The sequence below is a fragment of the Heptranchias perlo genome, chromosome 21 (genome assembly GCF_035084215.1).
Source record: "Heptranchias perlo isolate sHepPer1 chromosome 21, sHepPer1.hap1, whole genome shotgun sequence".
Taxonomy (NCBI): Eukaryota; Metazoa; Chordata; class Chondrichthyes; order Hexanchiformes; family Hexanchidae; genus Heptranchias; species Heptranchias perlo.
In genome coordinates this window covers 42,728,000-42,743,193 of record NC_090345.1, presented here as the reverse complement: position 1 = coordinate 42,743,193, position 15,194 = coordinate 42,728,000, and the positions used below count along the sequence as shown (strand labels likewise).

The 15,194-nt window shown below is 43.0% G+C and overlaps 1 protein-coding gene across 1 annotated transcript; it reads left to right on the top strand.

Annotated features, from left to right (window-relative positions):
- Window positions 1-335: 335 nt before the first annotated feature.
- On the top strand, window positions 336-13,443 carry cisd1 (CDGSH iron sulfur domain 1). Its single transcript, XM_068002577.1, has 3 exons — window positions 336-477; window positions 6,665-6,867; window positions 12,993-13,443. Exons 1-3 carry the CDS (start codon window positions 453-455, stop codon window positions 13,080-13,082), a joined length of 318 nt encoding a protein of 105 aa, XP_067858678.1. The 5' UTR covers window positions 336-452; the 3' UTR covers window positions 13,083-13,443.
- The last annotated feature ends 1,751 nt before the right edge of the window (window positions 13,444-15,194 follow it).

Here is a 15,194-nt window from a genome sequence, read left to right as displayed (position 1 = left end):
CCCCATCCCCCCCCATCCCCCCCCATCCCCCCCATCCCCCCCCATCCCCCCCATCCCCCCCCATCCCCCCCATCCCCCCCCATCCCCCCCATCCCCCCCCATCCCCCCCATCCCCCCCCATCCCCCCCCATCCCCCCCATCCCCCCCCATCCCCCCCATCCCCCCCCATCCCCCCCCATCCCCCCCCATCCCCCCCCATCCCCCCCCATCCCCCCCCATCCCCCCCATCCCCCCCCTGATCCAGGACCAGAGCTGAGTCTTGTTCAGAAGCAGGCTGGGGAGCCCTGCAGCTGACGTCATGTCACAGCCTGGAGCCTGCGCAGTGCTCGCCCTCCTGGGTGACGTCAGCCCCCGGCCCGCCTTTGATGGTGGTCAGGTGACGCCGGCCGGTTTGTTACAGTGTCGCTGGTCCCGGGGCTGAAGGACGAAGCTCGATCGGAACTGGCCGAGTGATGGGGAGCAGCTCCGCGGTGAAAGGTAAGGGGACAGTCCCGACCCACGGCCCGCCCCTGGCCGGTGAGGTTAGCGGGGCGGGTTATCATTGCATGTGGTGCAGTGCTCGCATGGGATGGGTGGTGGTGGTGGTGGTGGGGGGGCGGCCGCTCTTTGTGCATTCTCCGCAGGGCAGCCTGCACCAGGCGAGCTTCATACTCCTCGCCTCCGGGAAAGGAGAGCCACGGAGCAGAAGGAGCCGTCACATCGCTCGGGTTCGCAAGCCTGGAAGTGCGTGTGCTGTAAAATGGTCGCTGGTTGATGGAACACAGTGCAACATATAAACAGCCAGCCATTCCCCAGACACGTACCCCGTGCAGTGATGTCAGGGAGAAGGACAACACCGCCGCGCTAAAGGTGCACGGCCGGTCAGCTGCAACTTCTCCTGGCCAGAAAACAGAATCCGCACTAGGAACTGCAGCGAACGGCTATGATTAGCCACCAATGTGCACTGAATGGCGTGTTAATGGGTGCTGAAAGTACGCCATGACTCAGGTCGAAGGTCACATTTGGCTCTGTTACCCCCCCCACCACCTTCCTCTGTGCATCTATATTTGGTGGACTGTGTCCTTTCCGCGCTTGCCACGCAAGGTTTTATTTTAACATGCGGATAACTGTTTTAAAAACGGAGTTTGTTATTAATAAATGCTGCTGGTCTTATTGAGCGGGAGTGTGCATTTACTACCACAGCACACTCGTTACACCCATTAACAAGAAACATTGACCTGAATGAAGAATTTGGCTGTGCTGTAATGGGATTGTTCACCAGCTTTCTGGTCCTTCAATTCTCTGTTAAATTAACTTTAAATGTCACTGCACTGGCAATACACAACCCAGATTAGCTATGCAGTGGGTACTATGTGTACCCTTGTATCGATCTTGTGGCTAACCATGGGTTACAGACACGTTTACTCCACTCTCCAGTTTACAGTATTGGTCTGGAATACTAGACTTGGTAAATGTTGAGATCTGTACTAATGAGTCGTACAATGTCACATGAAAGTGATCTTTCTTTAAGGTATTAAATATTGTCAGCAGTGTGTAGATGAGCTCTCACCCACTAATGTTACTGTACATTAGTGCAAGCAACAGATGCAATGCAGTTGCAATAGCACTCCATAGGCAACGCATTGATGAGCACACAGTTGTATGTCCAACTATATCCGTATGGGTGCAACGCACAAGTCAACGGATTAACATAACGTGTCAAACTTTCTTTCACTGGGGCACAGCCGACTGTGCTCCGCATGCCATCTTGGGCTTCGCTTTGGTTCTAGGCCTGGCTGTCCTTGGCTTCCCGTTTGCCTTTGCTTCCAAAGCTCAAGTGGTTTCTGAATGCCACTACATCTACGAGATTAAATGACCTTGGCAATCTTTCTGTCAGCACCGCCTAAGAAAAAAAAACAAGAAAGTTTTGATTAACATTCTTTTGGTTTTGTCACTTTAGTTTAATTGTTTGTCAATTTTTACAGTATTCCATCATGTGTAAATTAGTTAAGCCCTGCAAACATTTGTTAGCTACAAACAGCATTCACTATTTCAGTAAGATGTCTGAACTTCAAATTAGCTTGTTAATAGATATACATCTATTTAAGTAACATTTATTAGAATACTATCAATTTCTTATCGGTGATCAGTTTTTAGAAATCCCCAATTGTAAATTTATTTGAATCTCACTTAATTATTAACTGAAATAATTCCGTAGTGTTTTGTGCCTGGTTTGTGTGTCAGTCTTGGCTCAGTGGTAGCATTCTTGTCTCTCTGTCTGACGGTTGTGAGTTCAAGCCCACAAATGTAGGCTGACACTTCAGTGCAGACTGAAGGAGTGTACTGTTAGGAGGTACTGCCTTTTGGATGAGATGTTAAACTGAGCCACTGCCCTCCCCCTCGGGTGGACAATAAAAAAAAAATCTCACGGCACTTTTCGAAGAGCAGTGGAGTTCTGTCCTGGCCAATATTTACAAGAAGTAATCAAAAAGGCTGACGGAATTTTGGCCTTCATCTCAAGGAGCTGGAATACAAAGGGGAGGAAGTTATGATTCTGTTGTACAGAGCCATGGTTAGACTCCATCTGGAGTACTGTGTTCAGTTTTGAGCATCACATCTCAGGAAGGATATATTGGCTTTGTGGGGGAGGGGGATACAGCACAGATTCACCAGAATGATGACTTAAAGGGTTAAATTGAGGACATGTTGCATAAACTTGGCTTGTATTCCCTTACATCGAAACTACAGCACAAACAGGCCATTCGGCCAAGCTGGTCTATGCTGGCGTTTATGCTCCACATGAGCCCCCTCCCTCCCTACTTCATCTAACTCTAACAGCATACTCTTCTATTCCTTTCTTCCTCATACTTATCTAGCTTCCCCTTAAACGTATCTATGCTATTCGCCTCAACTACTCGTTGTGGTAGCGCATCCCACTCTCTGGGTAAAGATGTTTCTCCTGAATTCCTTGTTGGATTTATTAACGACTATTTTATATTTATGACCTCTAGTTCTGGTCTCCCCCACAAGTGGAAATATTTTCTCTACATCTACCCTATCAAACCCTTTCGTTATCTTAAAGACCTCTATCGGGTCACCTCTCAGCCTTTTTTCTAGAGAAAAGAGCTCCAGCATGTTCAGCCTTTCCTGATAAGTGTATCCTCTCAGTTCTGGTATCACTGTTTGCACCCTCTCCAAAGCCTTTATATCGTTTTTATAATCTGGAGACCAGAACTGTGAACAATACTCCCAAGTGTGGTCTAACCAAGGTTCTATACAAGTTTAACATAACTTCTCTGCTTTTCAGTTCTATCCTTTTAGAAATCATAGAATCTTACAGCACAGAAGGAGGCCACTCAGCCTATCGTGCCTGTGCTCTTTGAAAGAGCTGTCCAGTTTATTCCCACACTCCACCTTTTTCCCCATAACCCTGCAAATTAGTCCTCTTCAACTACATGTCCAATTGCCTTCTGAAAGTTCCAATGGAATCTGCTTCCACCTCCCTTTCAGGTAGTGCGTTTCTGTGTGAAAAAAAATTCTCCTCATTTCCCCTCTAGTTCTTTTGCTAATTATTTTAAATCTATGACCTCTGGTTACTGACCCACTTGTCAGAAGAAACAGTTTCTCCCTACTTGCTCTACCAAAACCCCTCATTATTTTGAACCCCAGAGCTTGATTTGCTTTTTTTATGGCCTTGTTAACCAGTGATGCTACTTTTAATGATTTGTGTATCTGTACCCCCAGATCCCTTTGCTCCTCTACCCATTCAGACTCTTATTATTCAAGCAGTATGTGGCCTCCGTATTCTTCCTACCAAAATGCACCACCTCACACTTATCTATATTGAAATTCATTTGCTAATTACATGCCCATTCTGCAAGTTTATTAATATCCTCTTGCATTTTGATACATTATACCTTTGTATTAACCACAGCCCCCTATTTGATGTCCTCAAATTTTGAAATTGTACTTGTGATTCCCAAATCCAAATCGTTACTGTGAACAACAGTGGTCCCAGCACCAATCCCCGTGGAACACCACTTCCCAACTTTTGGCGGTCTGAGTTGCTAGCCTTAACCCCTATTTTCTGTTTTGTAGCCAACTTGCTATCCTTGAGAGTTTAGAAGGTTGATGGGTGATCTAATTAATGTCTTTAAAATGATAAAGGGATTTGATAGGATAGAGAAGCTACTTCCTCTGGTGGGGGAATCCAGAACAAAGGGACATAATAAAATTAGAGCAAGGCCATTCAGAAGAGAAATCATGAGGCACTTTTTCGACACAAATTATATTGGCAATCTGGAACACTCTCAACTACAACGACAACTTGCATATGGCACCTTAGATGAAGTAAAACATCCAAAGGCGCTTCACAGGCACGGTTATCGAACAAAATTTGACACCGAGCCACATACGGAGATATTAAGACAGGTGACCAAAAGCTTGGTCAGAGGTAGGTTTTAAGGAGTGTTTTGAGGTAGATAGGTGGAAAGGTTTAGGGAGGGAATTCCATAGCCTGGGCAGCTGAAGGCCTGGCTGCTAATGATGGAATGAAAAAAATCAGTGAGGCGCAAGAGGCCACAATTGGAGGAGTGCAGAGTTCTCGGAGGGTTGGAGGAGGTTACAGAGATAGGGAGGGGCAAGGCCATGGAGGGAATTGAAAGCAAGGATGAGAATTTTAAAATTGAGGTGTTGCTGGATCTGCAGCCAGTGTAGGTCAGCGAGCACAGGGGAGATGGGTGGATGGGACTCGGTGCAATTTAGGATACAGGCAGCAGAGTTTTGGTTGTGCTCAAGTTTAGAGGGTGCAAGGCGGGAGGCTCGTCAGGAGAGGATTAGAATAGTTGAGTCCAGAGGTAACAAAGGTATGGATAAGGGTTTCAGCAGCAGATGAGCTGAGGCAGGGGTGGAGACGGGTGATGTTACGGAGGTGGAAGTAGACGGTCTTGGTGATGGAGAAGATTATGGGGTCGGAAGCTCAGCTCGGTCAAATACGACACCAAAGTTGCAACCAGTCTAGTTCAGCCTCAGACAATGGCCACCGAGAGGGATGGAGTCGGTGGCTAGGGAACGGAGTTTGTGGTACGGACCGAAGACCATGGCTTCAGTCTTTCCAATATTTAATTGGAGGAAACCTCTGTTCATTCAATCCTGGATGTGGGTGAAGAGGTGTCGAGAAAGGTGGTGGTGAGGTAGAGCTGGGTGCCGTCAGTGTACATGTGAAACCTGACGTTGTGTGTTTTGGATGATGTTGCCGAGGGGCAGCATGTAGATGAGAAATAGGGGGCCAAGGATAGAGGTATTCCAAAAGGGTATGAATGCTGGGTCAATTGAAATTTCCAAAACTGCGATCGATAGATTTTTGTTAGCTAAGGGTATCGAGGGATATGGATCAAAGGCGGGTAAATGGAGTTGAGGTATAGATCAGTGATGGTGGAACAGGCCCAAGGGACTGAATGGCCTACTCCTGTTCCTATGTTTTCATGGTAACAAGTTAAGCCAAACTAGAGCCTAGTGGTTATGATACTGGACTAGTAGCCCAGAAGTTTTGAGTTCAAATCCCTCCATGGCAAGTTATGAAACTGAATTCTAGAAATCTGGTCATTTGTGGGCTAGCACCAGAAAAATTAACATGAAAGCTGCCAGATTGTCGTTTTAAAAACCCAACTCATGTCCTTCAGAGAAGCCTTACCTAGTCTGACCTACATACTAAGTCTAGCATTAACTTATTGGTGAAATACTGTGACTTATTTGAGGCTAATGGCTCTGAACAGATTAGAAAGCTATGACTGAGTTTTTCCATGTGGGTTTTTAACACTTGGTATGTTTGTTTCTGTGTACACTCTCCTTTTGTGTGGGCTGGAGGGTAGGAGTCATCACTGATTATTCTGCATTGGATTGCAGCATTCAGTAATAATTTTCACAACCTTTTTATGCTTTCAGTGGATTGAGTTGTGATTGGTTAAGGTCCTGTGACCAGTTCCATAATGTCTTTAATAAAAATACTTAAGAAAAGTCACCCATACTCTCAGAATCTAGCATGCACAGTGATGATAAATGTCTTTATTTGTTACTTGATCTCTGTAATCTACAGAAGCTGGCTTGACACACTAACAATCACAGTGGGCAACGCCTTCTGTGTTTATTTAGTGTACAAGGGCTGCTTCCAGTTTATGCACTAGGGGATTCCAAGGTTTATCTTTTTAATTGTCTACATTGTAGTTAGTTAACAAACCGTAAAATTTTAACTGCAACTTTGATTCATCTCTTGTAAGACGAGAGCGTGTCCTTGTGAGAAAAATAGCAATTTCTTGTTGAGCGTTGGGCTCTGATTCATTTAATATTAAGGCAAGTAATTTTCTGACACTTCTGTGCTCATGTTTATAAGTTTGGTTACAATACAATATATACATTATGTAGCCTTTCTGTAGTGTAAGCATTAATTGAACCTAATTCACATCACCACCTGTGTATGGGAAAGTTTGCCACCTGCGCGTTGGATTTTATACCCCATTCAGCGCTGTGCAATTCAGTCCATTGCCACTGATTGTATATTTTTCCAAGTACTGCCACTTACCATTGTATTTAAAGATAAATAACCAGGGTCCCTGTGATATATAATTTAGTAAATTTCATATTCTGTTTCATCTAAACACTTTTGCCCTTGTGTTCTTCCCTCAAACAGAATGGGTAGCTGCAATTTCACTGACTATTGGAGCAGCTGCTGTTGGTTATGTGGCCTACAGAACTTTATACTCGAGAGACAAAGGCCGAAAGTCACTGGTTAACCTAGACATCCAGAAGGATACCCCGAAAGTAGTGCATGCATTCGATATTGAAGACCTGGGAGACAAAGCTGTGTATTGTAGATGCTGGCGGTCTAAACAGGTAAGAATGTCAATTTGATTGTCTCATTGCATTTCATGGCAACGTAGACGTGTACAGGGTCACAGCCTTAAACCTGGAAGAGGAAGAGTGAGAAGAGAGTTTAGATATAATTACTTTATGTGAAAAGGTGGTGAATGTGTGGCATGGACTGCCAAGGGAGGTAATGGGGGCTGATGGTATCAGCAAATTGAGGAGTGAGTTGGATAAGTATCTGAGAGAATTTTGACTAGTATGAGAAGTATCATGGGATATACTTCCTCGATACTGGGACAAGCCAAATGGACCAGAGTGGTCTTTGCCACGCCTGTATGTTCCGAAACACACTTTCAGTATGTGTACATTTTGTTTTCAGACTGTGTTTCACTTTTGAGGACAAAGGTCAGATTTTTGCATCAGAAATGGAAAAAGGGGATTGTTTTACAAAAAATATTTCCAAAGAAATATTGTAAAATATTTGTACATGTTGATGAAGAAATGACAGGAAATGGTATATTTTAGCATGTTTATTAGTTTAGGTCAACTTTTCTCTCATTCTGTACCAAACAGGGTAGTGCTGATTTTAAGGGCAGTGTGAGTCGGGAGTAGTGTTTACTTTGATGAGGATGTCCCAGCAGTAATGGCCACAATTCTGTGCTATCTCAGCTGTTTTGTCTCACGGCCCCTCTGAAAATCACAATCCCGCTATTGAAGAAAAGATGTCGGCTCTTCCTCGCTAAGTAAATCAGGGACCAGACAGTAACCCTGGAGAACTACTAAACCTCTAACCTTTCCCCCCTCTGATCTGCAGGATGCCAAACGTGCTCAGCTGGCACTAATGGCTGACTGCAAATAGAAGGAAATGAGTTGGGCACTGAGGACTATGACTGAAGAAAGGTACAACACCAAGAGCACTGAGAAGGAAAGAGAGTCCCAAAGTTATGTCCTTGGGCTTTTTACCTCTGATGGTTTCCTTGGGTTCAGTGCCAGAGACTAGTCCTATAAGTGAGTCCATGCTCCTGATTTAGAGTTGCCTTTACCTGCCCGATACTTAGGTAATTGTAGTGAGAATAGAAAATAGGTAATACTGAATGAAGGTGGAAAAGGTACCTTTGTCACTGAAACAGTCGCATCTGCTCCTCAGTGTAAAACTGAAGAACAATGGCAAATGAAATTAAATACAGATATTGTTTTGCCCATTCATTTATTTTGTTCAACATGTTTTGTATTTCCTGAGCTGGCTACTCAGAATAAACTGCCCTTCCTCGTTTACTATCGTGCAGATTTGACCAATTCACATTGAGCTTCTGAACCCAGGTTGTTGATATAAATTATGAACCGTTCTATGGATAAGAATACATTGCACCTAGGGAGGAACAAAATGGATGGCACACGCACACCATGAATGGTGCCATGAAGTTGAAAGAGATCAAAGGGTTCATGGTAGGCTTGATGTTAACATGTACAACAGTAACTGTTGAGTAGCAATCCACAAAGCTAACAGAATGGGACAGAGTGATTGAGCATTTGGACAAATATGAGCTGATCAGAGAGAGCCAGCATGGATTTGTAAAGGGCAAGTCATGTTTGACGAACCTAGTTGAATTTTTTTAAGGAAGTAACTAAGATAAGGGAATGTCTATGAATGATATTTACATGGACTTCCAGAAAGCATTCGACAAGGCTCCACATAAGAGACTGTTAACAAAAGTGAGAGCACATGGAATTGGAGGCAACCTATTGGTTTAGATAGGGAATTGGTTAGGAGACAGGAAGTAGGGATAATGGGTATGTATTCAAATTGGCAGGATGTGACTAACTGTGTCCCCTAAGGATTTGTGCTGGGGCCACAGCTTTTCACTATATTTATAAATGACTTAGATGAAGGAATAGAGAGCCATTTATCTAAGTTTGCCGATGGGAGCAGAAAATTGCAACGGGACATTGACAGACTGAGTGAGTGGGCAAAACTGTGGCAGATGGAGTACAATGTAGGGAAGTGTGAGGTCACCCACTTTGGACCTAAGAGAGATAATCAGAGTATGTTCTAAATGGTGAGAAACTAGGAACTGTGGATGAACAGAGAGATTTAGGGGTCCAAGTACAGAAATCACCTAAAAGCTAGTGGACAGAAACAAAAAATAACTAAAAAGGCTCATGGAATGTGGGCCTTTATCTCGAGGGCTGGAATACAAAGGGGTGGAAGTTACATTACAGCTGTACAGAGGTCTGAGACCCCATCTGGAGTACTGCATTCAGTTCTGGGCACTGCACCTCAGGAAGGATATATTGGCCTTGGAGAGGGTGCAGTGCAGATTCACCAGATTCAGGGATAAATGGGTTAAATTATGAGGACAGATTGCATAGGTTAGGCTTGTATTCTCATGAGTATAGAAGATTAAGGGGTGATCTAATTGTGGTGTTTAAGATGATTAAAGGATTTGATAGGGTAGATAGAGAGAAACTATTTCTTTTAGTGAGGATGTGGAGATGCCGGTGATGGACTGGGGTTGACAATTGTAAACAATTTTACAACACCAAGTTATAGTCCAGCAATTTTATTTTAAATTCACAAGCTTTCGGAGATTTTCTCCTTCCTTTTAGTGAGAGTACAGAACGAGGGAGCATAACCTTAAAATTAGAGCTGGGCCGTTTAGGGATAATGTCAGAAAGCATTTCTTTACACAAAAAGGTAGTGGAAATCTGGAACTCTCTTTCCCCCAAAGGTTTTGAGGCTAGATCAGGTGAAAATTTCAAAATGGAGATTGATAGATTTTTGTTAGGCAAGGGTATTAATGGTTATAGAACCAAGTTGGGTCGATGGAGTTAAGATACAGATCAGCCATGATCTAATTGAATGGCAGAATAGGCTCAAGGGGCTGAATGGCCTACTCCTGTACCTATGTTCCTAGAATGTTGAAACTCCATAGTGCTCGAGTCAGACCATGTCTTCAGTACTGCATCCAATTCTGAACATCAAGACACAACAGAGATACTCAAGTACTGGAGTCAGTTGACAGAACAGCCACTGAGGCTGATCCCTCGTGTCTGAGAATGTATGAGGAAAAATTAGAAACTTAGGCGTTTGAAGCCTACTTCTGATCTGGTACCTTCCCAGTTTCTAGTAACTTCCTCATAATCATCAGTGCCACAAGGTCCAATCCTGATTATCTTCAGATAAACACCATCTCTCTTCGGAGAATATTTGTTTTGATCCTTTTCAGTTGTTAATTTTGCCTGTGTTATCTGTTTGGGGAGGGCATATTGCTTATGCCTTCCCTTGTGTAGACTTGGAGGAAGTAATATTCAGTATGTTTACTATCTTGTGCTTGTTTGTTACAGCCTTATGTGTATTTTATGGTTCTCACCTTTTCTCTGACTGCTTTCTGACTGTAAAATTCTACTGTTATATTGAAAGAATTTCTTAGTTATTTTTATTGCACCTGCAGCTATGCCTTTTTCCAGGTCTTAAACTTTGCCCTCTGATCACCTTGTTAACACATTACTTCATGTATTCATCCCATTGATGCTGGTCACCTTTCTCCCTGCAGGATTTCTGAAAGTTGTTTTTTTTTCTTCTCATTTTTGCTTATGATTAATTTGTGAATCTGTTTAACATCATGCTTGCTCAGTCAATGCATATTGGTCCCAGGTATGTATGTATTCTACATGCTCAGCACTACGCCTTTAAAGTTTTTGCAGTTGTCCTCCTACTGAAATGTTACTAAACAACCTCTGCCGCCCCCCCTCCCCCCTTCCCAAAATAACAATTTCATTAAGCTGTTGCTTCATTTCTTTGGAGTAAAATTAAACACTTTGCTCCTGGTCTGTGGTGTTTCTGAATCCAAGATTTAGGACTTGATCATTCTATGGTTGCTACCCTCTTGGGTGCCATGCCTTCCATTTCCTGCATGTTGTCTGGACAAGATGTGCATTGCCTCTCATGGCTTCCCTGATGCATGGACAATAAAGCAGTTGAGTGTTACAATTACCAACTCTGACTGTGAGCCCCTTGGATATTGGATATTCATAATTTATATTTGATTGACTGAAATTTCCCATTAAAATAACATTCTTGTCTTCACATATCCTTCTTATTTCTTCATTGAGCAAACTTTGCCCGTAGAAGCAGATGGTTGAGGCCAGATTTTAAATCACATTTACCCTGTTTCTCCAAAGTCCTCCACCTGATATTTTGCCTCATAGACCACACAATACAAATGCTGCAAAATCAGTGGTTGAAGAAATAAAAACAGGTGGAATAAGCATTCTGCGCATGTATAACCACAAATCCACTTAAACGGCCCCAAACTAATTACAGATTACACCCTCTATGACTGCTCAAGGTGCACTGTCCCTCCTCATCCTTCTCAATCTCTCTGCAGTGTTTTGACACTATCATCACACCATCCTCCTCCAACACCTCTCCTCTGTTGTCTGGTTTAGTGTGACTGCCCTTGCTTGGATCCACTCTTACCTATCTAATCGTTGCCAGCACGTTCCCAGCATTGGCTTCTCTTCCCGCCCTCCCCCTGCACTGTTATCTCTGGAGTCCAAGGATCTATCCTTGGCCCCAAACTGTTCCTCATCTACATGCTACCCCTTCGCGACATCATCCAAAGACATAGGGTAAGGTTCCACTGGTACGCTGATGATATCCAGCTCTACCCCTCCACCACTTCTCTTGACCCCTCCATTGCCTCTGTGCTGACACACTGCTTATCTGACATCCAGTCCTAGTGAACTGCAATTTCTTCCATTTAAATATTGGGAAGACTGAAGCCTTAGGAGCCTGCCAGAAACTTGGTACCCTTGCCACCTATTCTAACTCACTCCCTGGACACTGTCTTGGGTTGAACCAGACTGTGCAACTGAGGCATCCTATTTGACCCCAAGCTGACCTTCTGACTCCATATCTCCATCACAAAGACCATCTACTTCCACCTCCATGACACTCGTCTCCCACTCCCTCAGTCTGAAATCCTCATCAATGCCTCTATCATCTCTAGACCCTACTATTCAAATGCTCTCCTGGCCAGCATCCATTAACTTCAACTCATCCAAAACTCTTCCACCCATCACCCCATGTGCTCGCTGGCCTACATTGGCTCCCAGTCGCACAATGCCTAAAATTTTAAATTCTCGTCCTCGTGTTTAAATCCTTTTATGGCCTCACCCCTCTCTTTCTAATCTTCATCCCTACAACAATCTGAAAACTCTGCGTTCCCCCAAATTTGGCCTCTTGTGATCCCTTAATCCTTCGCCCCATTGGTGGCCATTCCTTCAGCTATCAAGGCCTCAAGCTCTGGAATTCCCTCCCTAAATATCTCTGCCTCTCTATCTCCCTCTCCTCTATTAAGACCCACCTCTTTGATCAAGTTTTTAGACACCCCACCTAATATCTCCTCCTTTTGGCTCAGCGTCAATTTATGTCTGACTATGCTTCTGTGAAGCACCGTGGGACATTTTTCTCCATTAAAGGTGCTATATAAATACATGTTGCTGTTAAAACCAATTCATGGTCTCGTGTTCCTGCACCCTCTTTAAAATTGCACCATTTAGTTTACATTGCCTCTCATCATTCTTCCTCCCAAAATGAATCACTTCACACTTCTCTGCATTAAGTTTCATCTGCCATGTGTCTGTACCCATTTCACCAGCCTGTCTATGTCCTCCTAAAGTCTGCTACTAACCTCCTTCCTGTTTACCACATTTCCAAGTTTTGTATCATTTGCGAACTTTGAAATTATGTCATGTATACCCAAGTCCAGGTCATTAATACATATCGGAAAGAGCAGTGGTCCTAATGCTGACCCCTGGGGAACACCACTGTATACTTCCCTCCGGTTTGAAAAACAACTGCTCACCACCACTCTCTGCTTTCTGTGTCTTAGCCAATTTCGTATCCACGCTGCCACTGCCCCTTTAATCTCATGGGCTTCAGATTTTGCTAGCCAGCCTATTATGTGGCACACCTTTTGTCGAACGCCATTTGATAGTCCATATACACAATATCAACTGCACTACCTTCATCATCCCGCTCCATTAGTTCATCAAAGAAGGATTTTGTTGGGTTTTGTGCATTTAATCCAAGAACCAGAGTCCTACACATGAAGCAGAAATCTAACTTTTTCTCTTTTGTATTTCAGTTCCCAATGTGTGATGGTTCTCATACCAAACACAATGAAGAAACTGGAGACAATGTAGGGCCACTGATAATCAAAAAAAGAGAAGCCTGATGCGAGGATTTTTTTTTTAAAAAAAGCAGTAAAACATGTTTTGTGTTAATGTACAAATAATTACTGTGAATCATCACGGCAGGTGTAAAATGAAATAGAAGTAAATTGTACGGTGCAGACTTTAATTTTCAGCAAGGTCCACTCTGTATGATGGTTAAAAACACTAAATCTTGGCCTTGAGATCATTTGAGATGTTCTTCCAAATGTCTGTGGTTGATGGTATGTTCTCTGTGTGTGTGTAAAGTTAAATATTGGAGTAATACAATGCAATATGATCATTTTCTCTAAATTGTGGTTGACATACATTATTTTGATTATTTTATCAAGGTCAGATGAATAAAGGATTAGGAGTTGTTTGAAATCTGAGGATTGTTATACTATTTTATCTAATGTCACGAGAGAGTTGAATAATATTTGCTTTGAGCTGGATATAGGAATACAAATCCTTGTTCTGCAAGGGCACAAAGCCCTTGGCTTACTTCCAATTTGGATGTAGAGGAGCATGGGAAAGTACAGGACTGGAAGCTATGCTGCTGTCTATCTGGACAGTTCCTAATACCACTAAAGTGCCCACTGCCTCAAACAACTGTCCAATTCAGAATTAACCTTCTCCACACTATCTGCCCCTCTGATCAGCCCATTCCACACATTCACTACCATCCTCTAAAGTAGTTCAATCAAACCATCCATTACCTTCCCTCTTCAAAGTTTGATCCCTATCCCCAGGTTTGAGAGTCTGTGGCAGCTTTGAAATTATCTTTTAACAATCTTGATCACTTAAATAAGATCTCCCCTGCGCATTCTCTTCAAAATAAACAGACTCTCCTCACTCAGTTGCCTTAAGCTAGGTATCAGTTTGATTGCCCTTTTCTGCACCAATGCACTTGAATATAAAACATTTACACATCAAGAACTCATTACCTAATTGAATCAGTAAAACCTGTATGCTTTAGACAAATGTAGCTCTTATGAGTACACGCGTACATGGAATTCGGCTAACAAACAGCAGCACATTTTGAAACATACTCGATAAATCATAAAAGGAACATCTGGTGTATTTACTTTTGGATTTGCTTGTAAATCTGACGACTGGGATAGTGCTAAAATTTCACACCCATGTAGCTTCTCAAATGCTTTGTGCTGTCCTTCTGAAGTCAATTGTCACTTAAGATTTGCAGATGTCTTATAAACCCGATCCCACGCGAGAGGAAAAGTGAAATTCCCTCATTCAGCTCACAAGTTGACTTGTGCACTTTCCAGTCTTTTTCAGTTATTAGATGAACTGGGTGTTCCTGGTTATGTATTTGCATGTTGCAATGTTTGGGTGTCTGAATGTAGGAATAGGACTAGGCCATTAAGCCCCTTGAGCCTGTTCTGCCATTCAATTAGATCATGGCTGATCTGTATCTTAACTCCATGATCTAATTAAATGGTGGAACAGGCTCGAGGGGCTGAATGGCCTAGTCCTGTTCGTATGTTCCATCTACCTGCCTTGGGTCTCTAACCATTGATACCCTTGCCTAACAAAAATCTAGAAAATTTCAGTTTTGAAATTTTCAATTGACCCCCAGCTTCAACAGATTTTTGGGGAAGATAGTTCCAGATTCCACTCTCCTTTGTGTGAAGAAGTGCTTCCTGATAATACCCCTGATCTGCCTAGCTCTAATTTTAAGGTTATGCCGCCCCCCCACATTCTGGATTCCCCCACCAGAGGAAATAGTTTCTGTGTCTCTGCCCTATTAAATCCTTTAATCATCTTAAGCACCTCAATTAGATCACCCCTTAATTTTCTTTATTCAAGGGAATATAAGCCTAGTCTATACATCCTATCCTCATAATTTAACCCTGGTATCTTGGGAATCTTCGTGGTCTTTATCTCCAGTATCATTAACCATATGTCGTCGCGGGAGATAGTGTAAGTGGTCATGTAGTATTGTGTATATTTTTGCATTTTGGGACACGATTCAAAATGATGGCCTCTGTTACTTTGCAGAATGATTTCACTCATGTTAAGCACTGCTGCCATTTAAATTCTGTTCTGTGTGTTTTTATTGTGTCTGTTTAGATTTGTAAATACTGTCAAAACTGAAATCACATGGCGAAGAAAATCAA

Coding starts and splice junctions, on each gene's coding strand:
- cisd1 (XM_068002577.1), top strand. CDS start 453: ATGGGGAGCAGCTCCGCGGTGAAAG. Junction 478..6,664: donor GAGCAGCTCCGCGGTGAAAG/GTAAGGGGACAG, acceptor TCCCTCAAACAG/AATGGGTAGCTGCAATTTCA. Junction 6,868..12,992: donor GATGCTGGCGGTCTAAACAG/GTAAGAATGTCA, acceptor TTTGTATTTCAG/TTCCCAATGTGTGATGGTTC.